The sequence below is a fragment of the Ochotona curzoniae genome, unplaced genomic scaffold (assembly GCF_017591425.1).
Source record: "Ochotona curzoniae isolate NIBS_2020 unplaced genomic scaffold, NIBS_Ocur_1.0 contig_4612, whole genome shotgun sequence".
In the NCBI taxonomy this organism is placed as follows: domain Eukaryota; kingdom Metazoa; phylum Chordata; class Mammalia; order Lagomorpha; family Ochotonidae; genus Ochotona; species Ochotona curzoniae.
The window spans coordinates 14,444,654-14,471,140 of NW_024466343.1; the positions used below are offsets into that span (position 1 = coordinate 14,444,654).

Here is a 26,487-nt window from a genome sequence, read left to right on the forward strand (position 1 = left end):
GTTTATGGGGTTGGTGCAGTGGCTGGCATCCCATAAGGGTGCTAGTTCGAACCCCAGCTACTCTACTTCCAGTCCAGCTCCCCGATGATGGCCTGGGAAAGCAGTGGAGAATGCCCAAGGCATTAGATCCGTGCACCCATATGGGAGACCTAGAAGTTGGTCCTGGCTCCCAGTTTCAGATCAGTCCAGCTCTGGCTATTGCAGTCATTGGGGAGTGAAACAAAAGATAGAAGACATCATATCTCTCTCTCTCTCCCTCGAAACTCTGCTTTGAAGTAAAATAATAAACCATATTTTATTTATTTATTTATTTAAATTAGAAAGGCAGATATACAGAGAGGAGGAGACACAGAGAGGAAGATCTTCTGTCCGATGATTCACTCCCCAAGAGGCTGCAATAGCTGGAGCTGAGCCAATCCAAAGCCAGGAGCCAGGAGCCAAGTCTCCTGCGGGTCTCCCATGCAGGCACAGAGTCCCAAGGCTTTGGGTTGTCCTCAACTGCTTTTCCCAGGCCACAAGCAGGGAGCTGGATGGGAAGCGTAGCTGCCAAGATTAGAACCGGCGCTGATATGAGATCCCAGGCCGTGCAAGGCAAGGACTTTAACCACTAAGCTATCAAACTGGGCCCTAAACCATATTTTTAAAAAGTTTGAAAACAGGGTCCAGCATTGTGGCCCTCGCCTTGAATGAGCCAGGATCCCATATGGGCACCAGTTCTAATCCCAGCAGCCCTGCTTCCCATCCAGCTCCCTGCTTGTGGCCTGGGAAAGCAGTCGAGGATGGCCAAAGCTTTGAGGCCCTGCACCTGTGTAGAAGACCTAGAAGAAGTTCCTGGCTCCTTGCTTTGAATCAGTGCATCTTTGGCTGTAGCAGTCACTTAGGGAGTGAATCATAGGACGGAAGATCTTCCTCTCTGTATATCTGATTTGGCAATACTTGCAAGAATGTGGAGAAAGGGGAACTTTTATACACTGTCAGGAAACATTATATAGGTGCTTAGAAAAAACTGAAATAGAGGTGGGCATTGCAGGCTAGTGGGTTAGGCAGCCACTTTGGACAATTGCATCCCATATCAGTAGCCTGGGATTACGTCCCACCTCTGCTTCTGATTCAGCTTCTTGCTATCAAAGGCAGTAGATGATGTTTCAAATGCATGGGTTCCTGTCACCCGTATGGGAGACCCATATGGATCTTGTAACCTCTGGGAAGGCAGTAGAGGACAGCCCAAAGCCTTGGGGCTCAGCACTCACAAGGGAGCCGCAAGCAGATTCTGGCTCCTGGCTTCAGATCAGCTCAGCTCTGGCCACTGCAGCTGAATCAATGAATGGATGATTTTTCTGTCCATATCTCCTTCTCTCAGTAACTCTACCCTTCCAATACAAATAAGCAAATTTTTTAAAAAAAAATAGTAATAATAAGATAGAAATTCTACTTAAGTTTCAAATTCCTTTTCTTTTAACCAACCAATAGAGGTCTATTTTTTGAATTTAAGAGAAGCATTTTCTATAATCAGAGACGCAGTAAAACTAGGTTTTGTGTTTCACAGTTTGACGTTTTAAAGCCATAGAGGTTTTTAAAAAAGTATAGTCATCAATTTCACTTTTACACTTTTTTTTAATTTATTTGTTTTATTGGAAAGTCAGATATACAGACAGCAGCAGAGACAGAAAGGAAGATCTCCCATCAGCTGATTCACTGCCCGCCCCCAGAAGCCACAATGACCAGAGCTGAGTCAATCCGAAGCCAGGAGCCAGAAGCTTCTTCTGGGTCTTCCACACGGATTGCAGGGTCCCAAGGCTTTGGGCTGTCCTCTATTGTTTTTCCAGGCTGTACACAGGAAGTTGGATGAGAAGCAAGGCCGCCAGGATATGAACCGATGTTCATATGAGATCCTGGTGCTTGCAAGGCGAGGACTTTAGCCACTAGGCTACTGCACTGGACCCATCAGTTCCACTTTTAAACTTATTCATAACACACCTTCAAAAATAATAAAGCAAAATTAAAATACTGTCTAAAACTAATATTATAGAATTTTTAATTGTCCCATTAAATAAATCATCTAATATTCCAATTATTTAAAACCCAAATAAACATTTCATATGACTATTTCTTACGGACAAAGATCTAACAACTTTAATAGCAGAAGCTAATTTATACAGCACTGCATTTCACAATTAAAACGAGAACATGTGGGTCAGGCATTTAGCCTAGTGATCAAGATGCTGGACAGAACACGAGCCTCCCTTATCTAACACCTGGGTTTGACATTGAATTCTTACTAATGCAAACCCCGGGAGGCAGCAGTGATGGTTTAGCTGGTTGTGCCTGTGACACTCCCATCTGGATGAACTTCCCAGTTGCCAATTTCCAATTGTCCCAGCCTTGGCCACTGCAGGCGTCTGGGCTATCTTTTACTTTTCCCAAGCCATGAGCACCAAGCTTGATCAGAAATGGAGCAGACATGACATGAACCTGCACCCACAGAAAATACTGATGTCAAAAGTTGTGGCTTATCCCACTACACAACACTGGCCTCGTAAAAAAGTAATACTTTAAAGTTTAAAAATGTGTTTATTTACTTTAAAAGGCAAGGGTTGGTTCGTGCTATGCCAGTTCCAATCCAACTTTCTCCTAAAGCATGCTGAGAGAAGGCAGAGGATGGCCCATTTGGTTGGACCTCTGCCATCAACATGGGAGACTCAAAGTTCCACGTAACTGGTTTTACTTGACTGTTGCAGGAATCTGGGAAGTAAAGCAGCAGATGAAGATCTCTCTTTCACTCTGCCTGAGTAGTTGAAAATAAATATTTTTTTAAAGTCAATAGATTGAGACCTTTTTTGAAAACACTAATGTAATATTCTCTCCTGAACCGCTTTCTATGTGACCTAGTGACAAAGAAGTAGTTTCTTTGTAGAGAAAGGACTATTTTAAGCATGCCCACTGGGTTTCTCTGTTAAGCAATGAACATGAAAAAGAGTGTTTGATAAACTGTACAAAGCATCCCCTTGTACTGCAAATTGTAGTATAACACTACTGGTTTCTCAGTCTAAGACATTCTATAGTAACCAGAGCCCTGTTACAAATGTCTGTTTTGTTTCAGGATAGAAAAGCTACCCTGTATATTAAACTGCTCTAGATTGTATTAAATCATTAAGAAAGTCAGCATTTTTTACATAAGCAAACAAATTCATACTGAAGCTCTTAACTGATTATTAAACTAAAATACTATACATTAACAACTTTTATTGCAAAGAAGACTGAATGCACTGGAACAAAAATTCTGCTTTTGTAAACTACAGAGGCAATTAAAACTAAACCAAACTAATCAAGTCAGAGACCAATTAATTATGAAAAAGTATAAAACAAAAATATTTATATTTATGAACCAGGCTGGAATCAGTGAAACTGGCCCATTCCTTCAGCATGTAGAACAGTAACGGCACATAAGTAGGAGTTCATTTCATTTTAAATAAATTAATTAATCAAACAACAAATTTTCAGTTGCCCCATAAGCCAGTAAGCCCTTTAGGAAATACAATACAGGAATTACCAATATTAGTTACCAGCTAAAAAGACGCAGTACTTATACTAGTAATTAATCTTTTTTTTTTTAAAGATTTATTTTTATTGGAACAGCAGATATACAGAGAGGAGGAGAAACAGAGAGGAAGATCTTCCGTCCAATGATTCACTCCCCAAGAGGCCACAACGGCTGGAGCTGAGCCAATCCGAAGCCAGGAGTCTCTTCTGGGTCTCCCATGCGGGTGAACAGTCCCAAAGCTTTGAACTATCCTGTTTTCCCAGGCCACAGCCAGAGAGCTGGATGGGAAGCGGGGCTGCTGGGAATTGGAACTGACACCCATATGGGATCCTGGTGCATTCAAGGCAAGGAGTTTAACTGCTATGCAATCGCGCTGGGCCCAGCAATTAATCTTAATAAAGTAAAAATGATCATGACAAAGATCACTGCAGTGGCAGTGAAAACAACCTAACAGCCAGCACCAGGGAAAGTGAAGTAGATTGGAGCACATCAACTCCATTAGATTCACAAAGCATGAGAAACAGAAATGTAAATCTGAAAGTTATCATGCAAGACAAAGGTACTAAATAAAAATAACCTAGGGCCTGGCGCGATAGTGTAGTGGCTAAAGTCCTGGAATCAATCCCAGAACTCTAATGTGAGACAGGGGCCTCTCCCAGGTTCAACACCAGGTCCCGAGTTTTACCTTTTTTTTTCCAAAAGCCTATTGGCTTTTCCAGATTCAGAATTTACCATACATAAAATACTTTCTCATGGAAGTACTGTAAGTCAAAATGTGTGTCACTTTACAACTTTGCAGAAAATAGTTTCTATGCTCTTACCCTCCTGCCTTCTCTGCACCATTCCACACCCATCACTCTCATTGAAACTCAGCCTTTCCTATCCCTCACCCTGATTACAACCTTCAGTCCCAACTGCAACTCTACTTATTTCTCCCCATATCCTGATTACAAAGGAAGCACACATTTACTCCAGAAAATTAGTCCACAACTGGAATTGCACAAAGAAAAAAACACCTTCAGTCTCAACACCCAGGAAAAAGATTATCATTCTTGATATAGCATTCATCATTTCTTTCAAAACTACCATCACACTGTATATAATTTTTTAATTAACCTTTCTTAATATAACATTACCCCTGAGCTCAAATTCAAGTACCTGATTTGCAAAACAAAGAAATATTAGCAAGAGAATGAAAGAATTCAGGAGAAAATTCAGAGTTATCAACTCTGCTGTCATTTCGGGCAACTACAACTTAACCTACTGAAATAAAACTCAGGGAAACAATGTGAATACTAACTCAGATTATTGCACCCAAGAGGTAAGGGAACAGGGGTAGTTGTAGTTCAAGTCCCATCAGTAAGTGCTTGAGAAGCACTCCCAGGGCGCCTACAGAGATCTCTTAAGATTCCAAAGTTCCCAAAGAAACAGATAGTGGCTAAAAACAGATTTCTGCCCTTGAGGTCGCAAGCGATAAAACCAAAAGAGTATGATATGTGATAAGGCATGGACAGATCTGCCTTGACCCATATCTATAAATTAATAATTCTACAGATTCAGATTTGATATAAAACAGAATTTCTTTCTATTCCACATTTAATCATTGCAACCAAATGTACCTTATGTTCTGTTTCCTGGGTAATATGTCTGCCTGAGACTAAATGAAGCACAATGGAAAATTAAAGGCAATCAAGGATAAATACATCCATTAGGTTGATCTTTATAAAATGTTTCAATTCACTACTTCCTTTTTCAGATGCTCTATTTGTAAGATCTTAATTTCTGTCTCCATTTCTATTAAGCAACTGCATGTATCAACATAATTTTAAGCTTATGAAGTTTTATTTTCATGGAAATATATTCACATAATAAGGAAAAGGACACAAATACCAAAGACATCTATATTTGATTTCAGCAACTATCGAAGAACCGATGAGGAAACAGAAGGCAGAAGAGCAGACAGCACATATGATCCTCTTTTACCTGTAAAAGGAGACTTTGATGTAGGACTATCCTCTAACACCACACTTTCTAGTGTCTTGTGTCCTAGCTTTGGCTTGCACTGCTGTCCAAAGTCTGTAGGATGGATGGGATCCATAGGATGCACTTCACGTGACTGCACAGTGTGTGCATCACCTGTGTGTTCGGAGGAGTGACACGCGTCTTCAGGATGTTGCTCTGCTTTTTTCAGAGCACTGCCAGACACCGTGCTCCAACTGACGGCCGGAAGCTTCTGACCAGCAGAGTGCGGCTCGCCAAAGCTCCAGGTACTCGACATACTGAGCTCGTCATCCTCAGGAATGGGGTTGTACCATATTTCTCCTTCATCATCTGCATCATTTTCCTCATTACAATCTAAAGAACAGTTTCTTGATAAGGCGGACTCCGCAGTATTACACATCATATATGTACAGTATTCTTCAGACGTTTTGAGGAGAGGTTGAGATAGTTGATGTTTAGGTGGAGTGACAGGTGAGATGGGTAAATGACTTCTCTCTTGGCATTTCTTACTTTCTTCCTCCAGAGATCTCAGGGTACTCTGATATAGCCAACTGCGTTTCTTTGAAACAGTGATGTTGTTAAGTGGCTTATGACCACTGAATTCAATATTATCCTTCAGATCTTCAAGTTCCCTTCTCTTCACTGAAGACCCATAAACGTTTTCGAGCAAATCTGTTTCAAAGAAGAAAAGAAGATAGATTATAATCCCTGGTGTATCAGGAAAAGTTGTCCTTGACTTTCAAAAAATTTCAAAAATTTCGAAAATTTTTTAAGAGAAAAATAAATAAAAATTGGTATCAGTCGCAATCAGAGACTAAAACTGAATCCAAAAAGTTCTGGACTTTTCATCTAACTATGATTTCTATTATCCGTCACTAAAGTTTCAAAGTAAATACAACACAATTTTGTTACGATTGGCCAGGCACAAACCGGTACAAGGAAATAATAAACAAAACAGTGCCCGCTCATAAAAAATTTATACGCCAACGATGTATGCATGTATGTATTAATATGTGATCATATTCTAAATATGTGAACATTATGTTAATTCCATATAAACAGGAAAATCATTTACACCCCGAAGAGTTTGCATATAGCAGGTTTCCGTGGCGGTCAATAAACTAACAGAATAATCCACTGTAGTCAATAATAATCAGTCCGCTAACCAAATATCTGTAAGTAAGTCAATGCATATAGGTTATTAAAATCATATTTTCAAAAATCTAAGATCATGTCAAATTTATAAACTTATAGAATTATCATTTTCTGTTATTTTGAGTGTGTATGACTGAATCATCTTGGTGTCAAACTAAGTAAAAAGTAATGGTTAAACAGTTGTAAAACACGTTAAGTGGGCCCAGTGCAGTAGCCTAGTGATAAAGTCCTTGCCTTGCATGCACCAGAATCACATATATGCGCTAGTTAGTGTTCTAGATGCTCTACTTCCATCCAGCCCCTTTCTTGTGGCCTGGGAAAGCAGTCAAGGATAGCCCAAAGCCTTGGGACCCTGCTCCTGCATGGGAGACCCAGAAAAAGTTCCTGACTTCTGGCTTCAGATTGACTTGGTTCTGGTCATTGTGGCTACTTAGGGAGTGAACCAGCAGACAGATCTTTCTCTCTGTCTCTCCTTCTCTCTGTATATCTGCCTTCCCAATAAAAATAAATAAATGAATACTCAAAAAAATAAAATACAATACAATTAAGAACTGAAAATCAATACATATTCAGGAAGTACTGGAGTTTCTGGGCCTTCAGTGACCACGTGCTTTTGTCAAACACACTGAAACCTTTATCTCATTATAATTTCCAGTCTTACTTAACAGTATTTCAGACCTTCAAAGGCCATAAAATGTAGCTTTGACATAACATAAGTTTGAATCTAGAAGTACAAAATTATGTAACTCACAATGGCCATGAGTCATATCTTTACCTTTTTTCTCAGACCTCTGTTAAAGCATATAAAACTTTATATAATTAAATGAATTATTCTGAGCGCTACTGGAGTTTTTTGACATATAGTATAAATGTTTCTTCCTTAAACACACTTTTATTTGTACTTTATTCCAAGAAACTGTAACGAAAAAAATAAAGCTATTAGAACCCCATATTTAAGCAAGTTGATACCTTTATTGATATAAAAGTACAATGTTAAAAAGGAATAATTACACTGCTAGACTCACTGCAACAGTTTTTAAGATATATCCATTCCATTGGAAAGGCAGATCTACATACAGAAGGAGAGAAAGATCTTCCATCTTCTGGTTTGCCCGGCAAGTGGCCACATAGACCTGAAGCTAGCCAATCCGAAGCCAACAGCCAAGAGCCAGGAACCTCTTCTGGGACTGCCCCACGGGTGTAGGATCCCAAGGCCCTGGGCCATCCTCAACTACTTTCCAGGCCACAAGCAGGGAGCTGGATGGGAAGCAGGGCAGCAGCTGGGACATGAACCGATGTCCACATGGCATCCTGGAGCATGCAAGGTGAGGAGCTAGTCAGTAGGCCATCACACCAGGCCCTCACTACAACTATTTTTAATGAAGCTATGCAACTACAAAAGTTTGACTTTTGTAATAGTCTAACTGCTATTATAAAATGCTGATGCTAAGTTTTCATTTACACATAAATGGCTACATTAAAATAATTTCAGATGAAGGCCTAATTAAGGGATGGGTGATTGGCCTAGAATGGAGACTGCTGAGTCTCTTATCACAATACCTGGGTCTAGATGTCAAGCTCTCCAGTTTTCTGCTACTGCAAACTGTAGGCAGTGATGGCACATGTGACTGGATTCTTGCCACCACACCCAAAAACTGGGTTGAATTCCTGACTCCTAACTTAGCCCCAGATAAGGGCCATTTTGAGCATTTGGGGAGTGATTTACCAGTTGGGAGCTTTTACTGTCTTCCTCTCCGTCAGATAAACAAATAAGTTTAAAAGTCAAATTTGCTTAATTATTTTTTTTTAAGATTTATTTATTTTTATTGGAAAGTCAGATTTACAAAGAAGAAAGACAGAAAGATCTTCTATTACTGATCACTACCAAAGCAGCCACAGTGATCAGTGTTAAGCCAATGTGAAGCCTGGAGCCAGGAGCTTCTTTGGAGTCTCCCACATGGGTGCAGGGTCCCAAGGCTTTGGGCTGTCCTCTATTGCTTTCCCAGGCCACAAGCGGGGAGCTGAAAGGGAAGTGGACTTGAAACTGCGCTCATACTGGATTCCAAGTATGCAAGGTGAGGACTTGCAGCCACTAGGCTACTGCACCATGCACAAATTTATTTAATTGTTAAAGAACATATTACACAGGCCCAGCGGCGTGGCCTAGCGGCTAAAGTCCTCGCCTTGAGCGCGCCCGAGATCCCATATGGGCGCCTGTTCTAATCCCGGCAGCTCCACTTCCCTATCCAGCTCCCTGCTTGTAGCCTGGGAAAGCAGTCGGGGATGGCCCAAAGCTTTGGGACCCTGCACCACATGGGAGACCTGGAGGAAGCTCCTGACTCCTGGCTTCGGATTGGCATAGCATCGGCTGCGCTCACTTGGGGAGTGAATCATCAGACAGAAGATCTTCCTCTGTCTCTCCTCCTCTCTGTATATCTGACTTTCCAATAAAGAAATAAATCTTTAAAAAAAAAAAAGAACATATTATACAAGGTAGTAAGCTTTACTTGACTAATCACTTATAAATTATTTAAAACATATCATCTTTATGTTAATTAATTAAATGGATGCATACATATATATACAAATTCAGCAAAATGGGAAGTTATTTCAATCTTTTTCCTTCCTTTCTTGCTTAGTGTTTAATCCATTTACCATAAATTTTAAGTGTTACCTTTAGCTTTTTACTCTTGGCTTCAGATTTTAGATATGGTGAAAAAAGGCATAAATAAGATACAAATAAATATTCAAAGTTGCAGAGCAAAACAGTCCTTATCATGTTGCAAATTCAAATGTTACATAATTTTAAGATTCTATTTACCCTAATTAACTATGTAAAGATTGTCAAAATATAAAAAAAAAAGATTCTAACTAAAATCATTTTATTTTGAAAATCTGTAAGAGAATGCAGACATGGCAATTTCTGCAAAATTATTCAACACAGAAAAGATTGCATTGTGAGGAGCCACTTCTGCCAACTTTATATTCTCAAATTGTTATCTTGCAATAAATCTATACTACTTTTACTGAACAATTAATTAATACATTCTAAAATTATATACTGTAGTCTTTATAAAAATATGTAGCATCTACAGACATCTTATCATTGTTTTAAATTTTTTACTGCAGAAACAAATTGTTGATTTTCCTTACTTCTCTATCCAAATCCTAAAAAAGGGGCTGGTACTTGGGGTAGAAGTTAGACACCCCTGGCATCACACACATGGGTTAGAATCCCAGCTCCATTCCTTATTCCAGCTTCCTGCTAATGCACACCCTAAGAGGTAAGTGTGATGCCGTCAGTCCCTGGGTCCCTGTCATGTAACAGAAGGTCCTGCCTGAGTACCAAGTGCCCAAGCACTGGAGCACGTGGGGAAGGAACCAGTAGATGGGTACTCTCTGTTCCCTTTCTGGCTTCATGTCACTCCCTCTGCTTTGCAAGGAAAATTTTGGTTTTTAAATCTTAAAATTATTCTCACGAACATTGCATTAGTGTTTAAGTCTAAAATTAAAATTATTAAGTATGCTAACATTGATTTAAAGTTTATGTTTAAATAAAAGCAAGCATCCTCTGCTTAGAGAGCCACCCTAGAAGATCAAAGACAAAATGAGAATAAATTTAAGTCTTAGGCTTCTGTGTGTGCTTTTGTGTAGATATCTGTATCTTCCCAGGTAAACCTAAAGGGAGAAGAGGGCAGAATAAAAAAAAAAGTACTTTTATGTTTTTTGGTATATGATTAGTAATAAAATCCCTTAAGGAATGCAAGCTATGTATTGACTTTCAAAACAGGAAAACTAGCAAGGGATACTTTGATCCCACAAAAGTAATAGCAGCAAGAAAAAGAAGCATAAAAGAAAAAGACTAGCAGAGCGAGTTCCTCTAGAGGGTGGACCCTTGCCCTATTCTCAGTGCTCCTCACAGCAGTATTCCGCAGCTTCTGACCATCTTTCTCTATCCAGAATCCTGATGACCTTGGGCAACCGCTGTATTCTCACAAAGCAGGCTTGACTTCTTTTGGATAATACAAGCAAACTGCTGGGCACAGTACCAAATGGATTATCTTGTTCACCCGCACAGCAATCAGAAGACTGAGCCCAAGGCAGAATAACTGGCATCGTAAAGACTGGCCTCTTAAGTGCAGGACTCGGACCATAAACCTCTCATCTCTATTTTGCTCAGCACTGTGTGACACAGGTTCTTCTGTTGCCACTTTCAAGATCTCACTAACATTCTAGGGCAGGATGACAACACTGCATACGGAAGTGCTCAAACTCATCAGATAGAAGCAATTAACTATTAACTCATGCAAATACAACTGAGCAAAAAGGGCTCAAGTGCTTTGCTCTCACAGCAGTTAGTTTAAATATTAAGTATCAAAAGAAGATAGAATTCTTTTTGAAAACTTCAGGGGGATGTAAGCACTCTATAAGCTTACTACTTAAAGATGTGACTCACCAAAAAGCAACAATCTATGCTGCAAGTTTAATAAAATGAAGAATCCCAGGTCATATCACACACCTGCAGGATCTGCATTTTTAACAAGATTTTTCAAAATTTGTACGTACATTAAGTTTGAAAAGTGCTGTTCTAAAACACTGAGCCACCCTGGGAATGGCAAAAGTCTAGAAAATAACCTTGGGGGGTCTTAAAAACTAAACACCAGACATATCTTGAGAATCACTGATCCAGAAACATAGAACTTTCAAATCCACACAACACAATTTTCTGCTGAATTTACAATCCTCAAAGTTTTCCAGCCACAAGCAACTCCAATGTTCTATGGCATTCTTCCAAAAACAAAGACCAAACAAAACAAAACAAAACAAAACAAAAAAGCAATTGCATTTGCTTGTAGGACTGCAATGACATTCTCAGAGAAGGATTTAAAGCTCAAAAGTCTCATGCCTTTTGCTACTAACCTTGAACAAAGAGGACTCATGCAGAAAGAATTTTCTGGGAAAATTTACAACTGGTTGGAAAAATTCACAGTAATGAAACTCATAAAAAAAGAAATTAGAGCTACAAATATTTGAGCAAAAAAGTAGATAGGTCTGGGGCAATAGCCTGGTGGCTGGAGTCCTCACCTTGCTTGCACCTGGATTCCATGTAGGCACCAGTTCATATTCTGGTGGCTCCACTTCCCCATCCAGCTCCCTACTTGTGGCCTGGAAAAGCAGACAAGGACAGCCCAGGGTCTTGTGACCCTGCATTCACAGACAAGTCCCGGAAAAAGCTCCTGGCTCCTGGCTTCTGATCAGCACAGCTCTGGCCATAGTGACCAGTTGGGGAATGAATCAGCAGACAGAGGATCCTTCTCTTTCTCTCTCCTTCTCTCTAAATCTGCCTTTCCAATAAAAATAAATAAATCTTATTCAAAAATAGATAAGAATCTGCATCAAAACAAATGCCAACCTCACCTTAAAATAATTAAAGATCATGATAATTTTTAAAATATCACCTTAAAATAATTATCTCAAATTTTAGGCAAAATGTTAAAAAGTAATAAACAAAATTTTTCCTTTCACAAATCATGTCACAGAAAAAAAATAGGCTAATTTTTAAATAATTTTTAAGATTATATTTTAAGATTTATCTATTTTCTTAATTGGAAAGGCAGATATACAGAGGAGAGACAGAAAGAAAGATCTTCCATCCAATGGTTCACTTCCCAAGTGGCCGCAAAAGCTGTAGCTGTGTCAACCCAAAGCCAGGACTCTCTTCCCGGTCTCCCACGCAGGGGCAGCGTCCCAAGGTCCTGGAATGCTTCCCAGGCCACAAGCTGAGAGTTGGATGGGAAACAGAGCTGCCAGGGTTAGAAACAGCATCTATATGGGATCCTGGGGTGTTCAAGGGAAGGACTTTAATCATTAAGCTACTACAATGGGCCTAAGATTCTTTTTAAAAAGGGATTTTATTCATTTTTATTGCAAAGATAGATTTGCAGAGAGAAGGAGAGATAGAAAGATCTTCCATCCACTGGTTCCCTCCCCAAATGGCTGCAATGGCTAGAGATGAGCCTATCTGAAGTCAAGAACCAGGAGCTTTTCCAAGTCTCCCATGTGGGTACAGGGAGGGTCCCAATGCCATGGGTCATCCTCTGCTGCTTTCCCAGGCCACAAGCAAAGAGCTGGATGGGAAATGGAGTAGCCAGGACCAAAGCAGCACCCACATGAGATGCCAGCACTTGCAAGGGGAAGACTGCCAAGTGAGCTACTGCACCAGGCCCAAGATTCTATTTTTTATTTATTTATTTATAAAGTAGAGTGACAGAAAAAAAGGGAGAGAGAGAGAGAGAGAGCTCCAAGGAGCAGAGGGAAGAGAAAGAGGAAAAAGTGAGGGAGGGAGAAGAGAGGACAATTTTCCACCTGCTGCTTCACTCAAATACCCACGGCCTGATCAAAGTCAGGGGCCTGAAACTCTGTCACTTGGGCCTCTCTACCTCAAATTATTTTTAAAGCAATAAAAGGATAAAAAAGCTCAACTTGACACTTTGGAATTTGTATCTGAAAACTATATGCTAATTAAGAGTTATTTATAAAACATAATGAAGTATAGTTGGGAAATATTTATAATTTTTTTAAAGATTTATTTATGTTTATTGGAAAGACAGGTACAGGGAGGACAGAGAGAGAAAAATCTTCTGTCCTCTGGTTCACTCCCCAAGTAGCCACCAACAGCCAGAGCTCAGCTGATCTAAAGACAAGAGCCAGAAGCCTCTTCTGGGTTTCCCATGCAGGTTCAGGGTACCAAGTCTTCGGGCCTTCCTCTACTGCTTGCTTTCCCAGGCCACAAGCAGGGAGCTGGATGGGAAGATGAACAGCTGGGACATTAACTCATGTGGCATCCCAGCACAGGCAGGGTGAAAATTTAGCCAATTAGCCATCACACCGGGCCCCAAGATTTGTAATCTTAAAGCTTGCTGAAACTTGTCATTATTTACTTCATGTAATGACTTTAGATTTCTTAAATAATCATCTCAATTAAGAACAAATTGGCCACTCTGTGAACACTACACAGTTAATGCATCAAATGCATTATGATAAAACCAAACTTTTTAGCAGTTCTTAATAGGAGTCAGAAACCAAAATAAAAAAATATTTTGGCCTCCATTTCTCACATGTTCTTCAATGTGTTTTTCAAAATATCTAGGTAAATTAACTAGCTCTAAGTCCTCAAGAAATTATTGTATATTACAAATTCTAAATGCAATTTTATTTTTAAAAACATGTGTGGGCCCAGGCCAATGGCTCAGTGGCTAAATCCTCACCTTGCACATACCACGATTCATATGCGTGTGCTGCTTCGTGTCCTGCTGCTCCATTTCCCATCAACTCCCTGCTTATGGCCTGGGAAAGCACTCAAGGAAGCTCCTGGCTTGACTTCAGAAAGGCTCAGCTCCAGCTGCTGCAGCCTTTAGGGAGTGAACCAGCAGACTGAAGATCTTTCTCTCTGTCTCTCCTTTTCTCTGTAAAACTGCCTTTCTAATAAAAGTAAATAATCTTTAAAAAAAAATAAAACCTGCCTGAATAAGCTGTATGGAAAAAATGTGACACAAACTTTTTGGACTATTCACATCTTAATACCATCAATAATGCACTGCTTTAGGCCCAGCACGGTGGCCTAGTGGTTAAGGTCCTCGCTTTGAACACGCCAGGATCCCATATGAGTGCCGGATCTAATCCCAGCAGCTCTACTTCCCATCCAACTCTCTGCTTGTGTCCTGGGAAAGCAGTCCAGGACCTTGGGACCCCGCGTCTGCATGGGAGACCCATAGGAAGCTCCTGGCTCCTGGCTCCTGGCTTCAGATCGGCGCAACACTGGCCACTGCAGTCACTTGGGAAGTGAACTATCTGACAGAGGATCTTCCTCTCTGTCTCTCCTCCTCTCTGTATATCCAACTTTCCAATAAAAAATAATAAAATAAATCTTAAAAAAAAAAAAGAATACACTGCTTCATCTGTATAATTTTTTTCAGAAAACATTTAAAAGCAGAATCCAAGTAACATCATCTTAAAGTAAGCATTTAAAGGTAAAGGTTTGGGCCCGGCGCGGTGGCGCAAGTGGTTAAGTCCTCGCCTTGCAACCCCGGGATCCCATATGGGCGCCGGTTCTAATCCCGGCAGCCTCGCTTCCCTTCCAGCTCCCTGCTTGTGGCCTGGGAAGGCAGTGGAGGACGGCCCAAAGCTTTGGGACTCTGCACCCGTGCGGGAGACCCGGAAGAGGCTCCTGGCTTCGGATCGGCATAGTATCGGCCCGTTGCGCTCACTTGGGGAGTGAATCATCGGACGGAAGATCTTCCTCTCTGTCTCTGCTCTCTGTATATCCGCCTTTCCAATAAAAAAAAATAATAAAATAAATCTTTAAAAAAAAAAAGGTAAAGGTTTAAAATAATGCAGTGATTACTTAAAATCCTAAAACTTAAATTCCAAAATTCCAAAATTCCTCATCTTCTTTGCAACTCTGAGGAAACTGCATACTTCTCTAAACCTTGTTGAAATTCCAACCATTTCTTCATTTTATCAAAATTAATTAGCTCAAGCCTCTAAAGAATTTTAGAATGTCGTTGGCCTTATCTTAACAGGGGTTTTGGAAGCACAGAGATCTGAATTTGGATTTACATAACACTGATCATTTAAATCCAGGTACCAGCTGTGCGACCTTTGCAAACTACATAACCCCTCTATTTCTGCTGTTGTTAAATAATACTTGTCATATTTCCCACCCAAGTATCAAGATTGGTCTTAATAAGACCAAATTATGCTTCACACACACACACACACAAAAACCTTGAAAACAAACAAGGAAAACAAAACACTTAAAATCTGCGTTAGTTATGCAAGCATTGCACAAATCACAAATCCTCAGCCTTCCCAAAAAGAACATTTACAAGAAATTATGGTAACTTTTGCTTTGACTTCTTATAAAATATCTAAAATACTATCACTATAATTCTGTTACATTTTCACTGGTGTTAGATGAGCAGTTTTCTTCATCTTCTTACCAAAAAAAAAAAATCAACAAAACCATTTTGAAGGACCTACATTTATTATTAGTTTTTAACTCTTTGACTGCTTATACTATATAGGGCCTCAAAAGCCATCAGATGGTAAATGTTTCATTTCACAATAGGTAAAAAATATTTGACTGAAGTTTTTAATACATTTTTATTATGCCTGAAATTCAATTATCATAGAGTTAACTGAACCAAGATCAGAAGTAATGATGCTGTGACAATAAAGTATAATAAATGAAAGATACTTTACTCCTGTAAATGCGTGCTAATATGAATCTAGTACAAACCATCCTCCCTTTACAAAAAGTTTACATCTTATCATCCTATTGTTCAAGGGAAATGTAATTTGTACACTTGAGGATGAAATTTGACAGCTAAGGATCACAGATGTGCAGATCCAAAAAACTTTGCAACTATGCCTGCACTTTAAAAAATCATTTGATCTGTCTTGTTTGATTAGAGCTTTTGTTTCTCTTCACCATTGTTTATTGGTGAAAGAAGCTAACGTACTTAAACCCAGTCCTGTGGAACTTGAAATTCTTACCAGTAAGACAGAATATCATGAATCCATTTCAGTATACAGCATTCTTTAAAATTACTCTTGATAGTAAGTCTTTTTGCTTCTTCAATGTTTTTAAAGAAAGTATTTCAAAGAGTCACATTGTTGGTTCAGTTTGAAGATCTTACGCTAACTACTACCACAAAGAAGTTTCAAGAGAGATCTGACAACCTACCCTTTGGTAATAATTAAAAATCACACCCCAAAACGGGGAGCATATTCATATAATGCGGACAAAGTATACATCTTAAAAACTAATTTTTACTTCTAATTGAGTGTCTTTAAATTCACAAATGCCTAAGTGCCTACACTTAAAAAAAAAATACAAGGGACATTGTTTCTTTGACTTAAAATACTGGAATCCTTGGTTTTCCCTGATAAAAATTACTGACATCGGTGTCTTAGGTAGAGAAGAGAATGTAAAATCTACCCAACTAAAAAAGATTTTTTACTTATGGGGTTTTGGGTCTCGATTTGCCTGGATTTAGGGTGGGAAGGTGTGTGAACCTGCATGGGAGAAGGAAAAAAAAGGTGTAATAAGTAAAATGACAGTTTACGAAGCCTGTAAAGTCTCCCTTGGATCAGATTCAAACTCGCAAACTCCACAAAAGTCTCCGGATCTGCCTAGAGCTACAGAGAATAAAAAATTCAAGCAGCACCGCCCATCGCTCAAGTGTGTGGTGAAGCGAGCCTTTACTGTTTGTTGTATTCAGACAGCAGGTACACTGGGAGTTAGAAACAAAACTCCCAGTTCTTCAAGCCATTGCCTTTAAGAAGAAAAAGAAAAGCAAATCCAGTGTATGCATTATCCTAAGCAACCTCGAAAGCGCTGTAAGCCGTCACTTGCATGACACTGACTTTGGCACGGTCACCGAGCCCGGGCTTGGCTCCTGAGACCCAAGGCCAGTTGGTAAACACACCAAGGCGGGCGGCGTTCGCGTTGCGGCTGCAAATCATCCTACCTGTCAGCGTTATTCTTTGGTCTGGAGACACCGAAAGGACGTGGTTGTCGCACACTTTCAAAGCGCCCCGGTTCGCAGCGGCCGCCTGCGCTCCCGCGACTTTGGAAGGTGTCCCAGCACGGGCGCGACCCTTCATCCCCAGGGACAGCAGGCGTCCTTTGTACATCCACTTCTGCAGTTTCTTCACTGTCACCGCGGGCGGCTTGAGGCAAGGGGGTCCCTCCGGGAGGTCTCCTTGGCCGCCGCGCATCACTGAGGACCCCGCGGGCTCGCTCAAAGGGCTACCCGAAGGGCGGCCGGAGTTCTGGGAGCAGGGCGGCGAGAGTCCCGGGGGCGCCGCGGCGGCCCCTGCGCTGCCCGGGCTCCAGCCGTCCATCCTGCCTCCACGTGGCGAGGGCTCGCCCGGGTCCCGGCGGGAGCCGCACCTGATCCAGCTGTCGCTCGGCCACCGCTGAAGGGGAGGCGGCCTCGCACCCACCCGGAGGCTCTCGAGGCTCCTGCTGCAGGGCAGCCGCATCCGACGAGTCTGCAGCTGGTCTCCCCCCGGTTCCCTCCGAGGCGATCCGGGCGGGGACACCTGCTGCCCAGGGCAGTCGCCTTCTCCCAGCTCCCAGGCTGGAGCGCAAGTTCCGCCGCCGGTACTGCCGCGGGGGTGAGGTGGCTGGCCCGGAGCCCGGGCTCCCGCGGGGCAGCCGCAACCCGCCAAGTCCCGCCGCGTGCCCGAGTCCGGGGGCAGGTCGTGCATGGCCCGGATCAGCAGATAATAGGCCTCTCGCAACTGGGTCTGCAGCCTGCCGGTCTCCCGGCGGCCGCCCTCCGCCCCCGGGGAGGAGCCCGCCGCCAGGGGAGGCGGGGGCCGTCGCTCCGCCTCCGCCCCCTCAGGCTCGGGCGCGGGCCGGGAGCCGCCGGGCAGGTTCTCGTAGTAGTCGGCGTGGTCGTCGTCCTCGTCCTCCGCCTCCTCTCCGCTGCCCTCGGAACCCGGCCGGGCGTGCAGAGAGGCGCGAAGGAGCTCGCGGCCCCGGGGGGCGGCCTCCTGCCCGGCGTGCGGCCGAGGCCCGAGCGCCCCCAGCCGCTCCCGGAGCCCCTCGGGGACCCGCGCCTCAGGCGGCGGCCGGAGCTGGTCCAGGCCAGGCCCCGCTCCCCCTGGGTGCGCGCCTGGCAGTGAGTCTGGGGCACCCCAGGCGTCCCCCTCGGCGGCCGCTCGGAGCCCGAACCCTCCGGCACCGCGGGGACCCCGTTTTCCTCGGAGTCTGGACAGAGTCCTCCTCAGAGGGTCCGCCATCCCCCTCCGCCTCAGCTGCTGAGCCCCGCAGCCCGGCGGGGAGAAGTCGGAGCCCTGCTGTGAAAGCTGCGCCCGCGGAGACGGCAGCCGCCGCCGCAGCTCCCCATGACCAGCATTGGCCCTCGCCGTCTCCTCACATACTTGGCATAACTCTGCAGCGGGAAGGCGTGGGGGAGGGCGATGGCGCCGCAGCGCGCATGCCCCGAGTCCAGACCCGCGACGGGGCGTGCGGGCCGGGGCGGCCGGGCTGCGCCCCTGGGTGGGCGCGCGGCGCAGGTGGAGGCGGAGCGGGCGGGAAGAGAGGTGTGGATTGGGAGTTAGTTAGCTCTCGGAACTCAAGCGTGGAAGAGTGAGCGCCCCGAGTGCGGGGCGTGCGGTGAGAGCCTAGTCAGAAGTGGAGAAAAAAAATGAGCGGGAAGGTCAACGTAAGCTGGCGGCTGCAAAGTTTTGATGAGAGAGCAGGAGAAAGGGAAAGTGCCTTGCTGGCTGCCACCTCCCCCCGCCCCACCCCTTGCCACCGCTGCAGGAGGCTTGTCTCAGATTTGCAAGTCCTAGCTTGATAGTAAAACAAAGATTGTTTTGACGGACAACGTACAGGTGTATCTCAGGGCAGGCTGTTCTAAAAATGCTCTTATCACTTTAACTGCACAGGGAGCCCAACTAGTGGAAGGAAACTTGAAGTGCTTCTCTTTCAGGAAAGAAGAATCTGTTTTGTCCAAAGCAAACTAAAATTTATTTCTCTTTCAATTTCATGTATGCTAATACAAAATGTTTGCATTAACCAAGCCTTATAAAATGGAGCCATAAGTGTCGTGACTTTGTCTCCAAGACTATCGTATTAAACATGTAGATTTACAGTTTTCCAGTCCAAAGCATTAATTCTATGTTGAGAAACAATTGAATTGAAAACAATATAACGAAAATATCAATTCTCCCCAAGACATTAAGTCCTATGTTCTGTGTTATTAGTAGTCAAAGTGTCTCTTTGCCACAGTTACATTGATTTTTTTTCTGGTGTTTATATATTAGAAAAGATCTTGCAGTCACGCACACCTAACAGCACCTGCACATAGTAAATACTAATTGCTGGGCCCAGCATGGTAGCCTAGTGGCTAAATCCTTGCCTTGCCCTCTCCAGAACTGCATATGGCCAGAGGTTCCTGTCTTGGCTGCTTCACTTCCCATCCAGCTCCCTGCTTATGGCCTAGGAAAGCTGTCAAGGATGACCCAAAGCCTTGAGACCCTGCACCCGCGTGGGAGACCTGGAGGAAGTTCCCGGCTTCAGATTGGCGCAACACTGACCATTGCCGTCACCTGGGGAGTGAACCAGTAGACGGAAGATCTTCCTCTCTGTCTCTCCTCCTCTCTGTATATCCAACTTTCCAATAAAAATAAAACAGATCTTTTAAAAAAAAAAAACTTAGCTTTAATTTGCCTTATTGTTAAAGGCTTGTTTATCTATGTATAGGCAGTATATTATATTTATTTATTTAAAGGCAGTATATTAGAGAGAGAGAGAGAGAATTTTTAAATTAGCCAGTTCACACCCCAAATGACTGCCAGAGCTGGGCCAGGCCAAAACCAAGAGCCAGGAACTTCATCCCACTCTCCCACATGGGTGCAGGGCCCGGAGCATCTGAGGCATCTGCACTTAAGCAAAGAGCAGAATAGGAAGTGGAGCAGCCTGCATTAAACTCTGCACCCATCGTGGGATGCTGCAGCCCCGGCAGCACCTTAAACCTATGGCTGCAGCACCAGCCCCTGATTTACCTTGTTTTCAACTCTATTAACCTGTGTACACAGCTTTGCTGTTTGCACTAGGCAAAGGCTCCGAACTCCACCTGAGCTTTGACCTGTATTAACTCTGTCAGTGTTGGTCTCTCCGCCTCCTGGCAGTCATCTTAACTGTGTCTGTATTTGCAGGAATCTCTCATTCTTTCAGACTCCACACACCTTCCTTCACTATGAAGTTGCCTCTGATCTCCCAGATGGACCCTAGCTCAAGTTCTTTCAAACTCCAAGTGTATGCATGCCTCATCACCTTACCAGAAAATTCATTAAGTCCCTCAGGGCAGAGACTCTTTATAATTGATGTTTGTATTCTCCACAGAGTAGGAGTACAGCATCTTCTATGTGATGAGTACATGATGAGTAACTTTTTGAATTAATATCAACCTTAATTTAGAGAAAGCAATGACTTTAACTTCCAATCTTTTTTTTAAAAGATTTATTTTTATTATTATTTTTTTTATTGGAAAGGTGGATATACAGAGAGGAGAGACAGAGAGGAAGATCTTCCGTCCGATGATTCACTCCCCAAGTGAGCACAACGGCAGATGCTATGCCGATCCGAAGCCAGGAGCCTCTTTCGGGTCTCCCACGTGGGTGCAGGGTCCCAAAGCTTTGGGCCGTCCTCGACTGCTTTCCCAGGCCACAGGCAGGGAGCTGGAAGGGAAGCGGGGCTGCCGGGATAGAACCGGCGCCCATATGGGAACCCCGGGCGTGCAAGGCAAGGACCTTAACCACTTGCGCCACCGCGCCGGGCCCTTAACTTCCAATCTTTTCTAACCTTCACTAAGCCATACCAAGTTCGATTGTTAGGATACAGCTTATTAAATAATTCTAATCTGGTAAAATATTATGTTTCCTTATAATTTATCCATATTAGTATTTATAATAATGATATTTTCTTCCATGAATGTAAACCTATTTAATACATGGGACATAAAATTATGCTCCAGTGCTATATGAGGGTAGTTATAAGTTTATGGAAAATGCATGCCATGAGGAAACCATGCCTGGATTTTTCAAGAATATTTTCACCAGTAACAGTGTCTATAAACATAGTTTAACTCTGTCTCAGAGGTTGTTTCCATTCCAACTTTGCTGCAATTTTTTTATTCATTTAGTTTTGTAGGTTTTATAGCAAATAAGCTGCACATTTACATATAAAGTGAATGGAAAAATATAGACTGGCGGGCCCAGCACAGTAGCCTAGTGGCTAAAGTCCTTGCCTTGCATGCACCAAGATCCCATGTGGGCATTGGTTTGTATCCTGGCTGTTCCACTTCCCATCCAGTTCCCTGCTTGTGGCCTGGGAAAGCAGTACAGGATGGCCCAAAGCCTTGGGACCCTGCCCCCATGCTGGAAACCCAGAAGAAGCTCCTGGCTCCTGGCTTTGGATCAGCTCAGCTCTGACCACTGCAGCCACATGGGGAATGAACCAGCAAACAGATCTTTCTTTCTGTTTCTTCTCTCTGTAAATCTGACTTTCTAATAAAAAATAAACAAATCTTAAAATAAATCTTCATTCTTAATTTGTCAAGTTGTTCAACAGTTAACATAAAACGTACTTGCCACTGTTCAGTCATTACTCAGAACTAAGTCTGATGCAATATACCACATTGAACTTTAAAACTGGGCTTGTTCTATAACATGAATTTACTGTTCTAGCTACATTTTGAGTCATAATAAGAGTTAATAAGGCAGTCATGGCAATGTGACACTATTTAATGACCTTAAAATGCAAACACTTCGACAAAAAGTTTGTAAGAATGCACTTCAAACGAGATAGTAGCCACAGATCTAATATCATGCATAATATAATTAAGACCATAACAAGATACAAACATAAGCTGCACTTATTTCGATTTTCACACTTTCTAACACTTTCCCATAGAAATCAGGGAATGGGAACACATATCCCAGTGTTTATACTTACTTCTCGGTAAGTTGAAAGTCATTTTGATGACCCATAAATTAACAATCATGTGCCAGTGCTCTCTGAAAAAACGTAACCATGGAGTAGAAGGGCCCAGTAAAGCCAGCAACCAAACTAGGGCTAGAATGGTACTGACTCACCAGGGAGAAGGGGAAGAAGGCAGTGCAGGTTGAGGCAGAGGGTTACATTTAACAGAAATAAAGGAAAATGTCTGGGTATGTTACAGTTATTTTCTAGTCAGTATAGAGTGCCTTTCTGTCTCACTGGTGCTCAATCTCCCGTTATGCTCTCAGGGAACTCATTGGCAAGTTTAGCTCTGGCATTTGCCCAGTTTTCTCCTTACAAGAATTCTCTGGTGGAGACCTGCCTCGTATGCTGCTCGGTTCCATCAGCGTTGGGTAAAGGTACTGCAGCTTTAAGCTGATCTCATACCACTACGTTGAGGCTCCTGAGATGGCAGGCTCCTCACACAGCAATGGTTATCATTTCATAATTAACAAGATCTGGCAAGCTGCAACATTCCTTACCTCAGACCCATCCCAGCACAGTAATAAAAAAGATATTTTCTCTGAATCTTTGTCTATTTCTGATATTTTAGGAATATGCAGTTTAGAATACTTCAGATTCCCTTACCTATTGGGGGATATGTGAAGTAACTTGCTCAAGCTCATCGCATCACACGGAAATGAATTCAGACCCATTCATTTGATTCCAAAGCCAGTATACTTTTGTATGCTTCCTAAAGAAAAAAGAGACTAGACACTTGCTATAACAGTACCTGAACTTACTGACTTGACACTGTTTTATAAATTATTTAGCTGCTTACCTTTTAGACAAGAGTTAAACATTTTGCAAACTTTTGTAAAATGCAACTGAACATTGGAAAGCTGCTTGCTGAATGTTTGAATGCCTCTCAATGCAATCCCTTTCAAGGGTGGGAGAACCAATTCCTCTATTCCTATGTAACTACACACTTACTCATATTCATTCATGATATGAAACTGCATCTCAAAAATGTGCTTCGATTCTAAAATTAGGATGATCTAAATGAAATGCTTTAAAGGTAAAATCCATGCGCCCTTTACAGCCACAGGAGCTCTCAGATAAACCCTTTCCAAAAATGAACAGATCAGGGAGTGGACGTTTAGACTAGCTTTCATCAGAATGTCTGGGTTCAGTTCCAGCTTGGCTCCTGACTCCAGCTTCCTGCTAATGCAGACCCTGGTAAGTAGCCAGAATGATTTAAGTAATTGAGTTGCTGCCACCCACATGAGAAGCTACCCAGTAAGCCCTTGAGGACATTTGGGGAGTGAGCCAGCGGGTGGGAAATAGAATTGGAATGCTCACACCCATGTTCTCTCTTCTCCTCCACGACCCAAATAATTAAGGAAGAATGTTAAAGTGAAGAGTTGATGAGTAAGGGCAGAGTTCAATTTGGCTTTCCAAAATGACTTGGGCCTTGGGACAACCAAATAGTTGATAAGGGGAGGTTGCTTTATTCCAAAGATGTCAAGCTAAAAAATGAATTGATAGGATGTTGTCATCTAAATAAAAATCACTAGTGGCTGCTGACATCACAGATACATTAATAGATCACCTGACCTGTGTGTCTTTAAAGTAATATCACTATTATTTTTATTTATTTTTTTTTTTGAATTCTTAACTGAATGAAACCTTTGTCTCATCAGCCTCAAAATATCCTCACAAATTGGCTGGAGTCAGGACAGAGAGGTTAAATAACATCAAGGGCAGATAATCAGCAAAATCCAGTCTGGGGACAAGGATATAGGGGATGGTACTGGTGCTGTAAAATCCAGCATCCCACTCCAGAGCAATGCTTTAGGTACTGTCTGCTCCACTTCCAATCCAGTTCCCTGGTAATGTACCTGGAAAGGCATTGTAACAATTGCCCAAATACGTGAGAACCTGCCCAGATGAAATTTCAAGCTCTTGGTTTCAGCCTGCTCAAGCACAGACTATTGCAGCTCTTTGAGGTATAAGCAGGAGACTGAAAGAATCTTTGGAAATTGGAGTCAGCATTGTGGCAGAGCAGGCTAGGCCTCAGCTTGGGATACATACATCAGCTGTCTGAGTTGCTTGGATGAAGTCCTACTCCTGTTTCCTAGTAACGAGCAATCTGAGTGGCAGGAGATGAAGTTTAAGAACTTGGGTCCCAGGAGTGGCATTGTGACATAACAGGTAAAGCTGCTGCCTGCAATGTCAGCATCCCATATGGGTGCAGGTTCATGTTCTGGCTGCTCCAGTTCCCACCAAGCTCCCTGCCAATGGCATGGGAAAAGCTGCAGAAGATGGCTCAAGGGCTTGAGCCCCTGCCACCTATGTGGAAGACTTAGTTGAAATTCGTAGCTTTGGCCTGGCCCAGTGCTAGCAGCTGCTGGCCCTCTGGCCTTTTACACATGCTGCTCCCCTCTCTCTGAAGTACTTTTTCAAGCTACCTTTTTCTCCATTTGGGTCTCACCTCAAATGTTACCTCTGCAGAGATTTTGTCCTTGATCATCTTCTCTAAAATGCTTCCTATCCACTCCTTTGGTTGTATTTTCCTTTTATTCATTGTTATTTAACATATTAGTTACCCATTCCTGTGTTTATGTGACACCCTTTCCTCCAAATGCCATAACCACACCTTGTAGAATAATCTTGTCATGTGTAGATTCTCCATGAATATTTGTGGAATGAAAGCACGGTTTTCATGCTCAAAAACAAGTTGTGTATACTTTTGTTACCTCCATGGCAAAACTGCATTGCCATTGTGTTATGGATGTTGTTAAGAGAATTAGAAGTAACCATCAATATAGATCAAGCTTGAAAACATTGTGATAAGTAACAGAGGTCCGACACAGAAGATCATATTTCACAGGATTCTGTTAACTTCCCAAAATAGGCAAGCTCATAAAGATAGAAACATTAATGATTTCTAGCGGCTGAGGAATAGGAGAATGAAGAGTGCTTTCCAAAGAATGTAGGTTTTCTTTCTAAGGTACAAGAGATACTCTGGGATTAGATTGTGATTGTTGCCACACAAGCTTGTTAATATGAATGTATTAGAAACTACTATATTATCCATGTGAATTCTGTAGTGCGCAAATTATATCTCAAAAAAAAAATTTAGACAATTCTATTCTTGTCTTGCCCTTTTTGTTTTTAGCTATACTCCCAGCTAACATTCAAGGAAAATCTCAAAGAAACCTAAAATAGAGCCCGGCGCGATGGTGCAGTGGTTAAGGTCCTCGCCTTGCACGCCCCAGGATCCCATATAGGCACCGGTTCTAATCCAGGCAGCTCCACTTCCCATCCAGCTCCCTGCCTGTGGCCTGGGAAAGCAGTCGAGGACGGCCCAAAGCCTTGGGACCCTGCACCCACATGGGAGACCTGAAAGAGGCTCCTGGCTTCGGATTGGCTCAGCTCCAGCCGTTGCGCTCACTTGGGGAGTGAGTCATTGGACGGAGGATCTTCCTCTCTGTCTCTCCTCTCTGTATATCCGCCTTTCCAGTGAAAATAAAAATAAATCTTTAAAAAAAAAAAGAAACCTAAAATATTTTAAGGAAGATTAAGAGAGGATTAAAGATGCAGATGAGGCCACCTTGAAAGTGATTTCATTCAACAGTCACCAGAAACGCTTTCACACCTCAATTCCTAGGTTTCCAATAGTTCCTTTAATTCTACATATTCAACAAGTGAACATGACTTCTTAAAGTTTACCTTCTTTGTCAATGAACAAAAGGATTCAGATATGGATTTTCTAATAAACAGGGGGGCTTCTCTGATCCCCTCAGTTTCTCACTTTAAGCAACAAAACAGCAACAAATGTTTTTCATTCATCTCCTGCTGATTCTTGGTTGTAAACAAACCTAAAGACCGTAACTTTCCCTATAAGCAATAAAGTATTGCAAAAAATCATAATTACACTGAAAAGAATAAAAAGAATAAGAAGACACCTTTAACCTTTTGCATACTTTTACTAAACAATTTTGTCTTGTACAATTTTGTTTTGTACATTCTTTTAAAAAAAGATTTATTTTATTTTTATTGGAAAGTTATATAGAGAAAAGGAGATACAGAGAGGAAGATCTTCTATCTGCTGATCCATTCCCCAAGTGGCCACAATGGCCAGAGCTGAGCCAATCTGAAGCCAGGAGGCAGGAATCTTTTCCAAGTCTCCCATGCAGGGACAGGGACCCAAGGCTTTGGGCTGTTTTCGAGTGCTTTCCCAAACCACAAGCAGAGAGCTGGA

At 42.4% G+C, this 26,487-nt stretch overlaps 1 protein-coding gene across 1 annotated transcript in view; it reads right to left on the reverse strand.

Moving 5' to 3' along the window:
• Window positions 1–17,992, reverse strand: part of SYDE2 (synapse defective Rho GTPase homolog 2) — a 46,908-nt gene extending 28,916 nt beyond the window's left edge. The window contains exons 1-2 of the mRNA XM_040987240.1: window positions 17,233–17,992; window positions 5,525–6,214 (exon numbers count right to left, since the gene is read on the reverse strand). Of these exons, the coding sequence (XP_040843174.1) occupies window positions 5,525–6,214; window positions 17,233–17,977 (1,435 nt within the window). The 5' untranslated portion in view covers window positions 17,978–17,992. The remainder of the gene's footprint in view (window positions 1–5,524; window positions 6,215–17,232) is intronic.
• Between the last annotated feature and the right edge of the window lie 8,495 nt (window positions 17,993–26,487).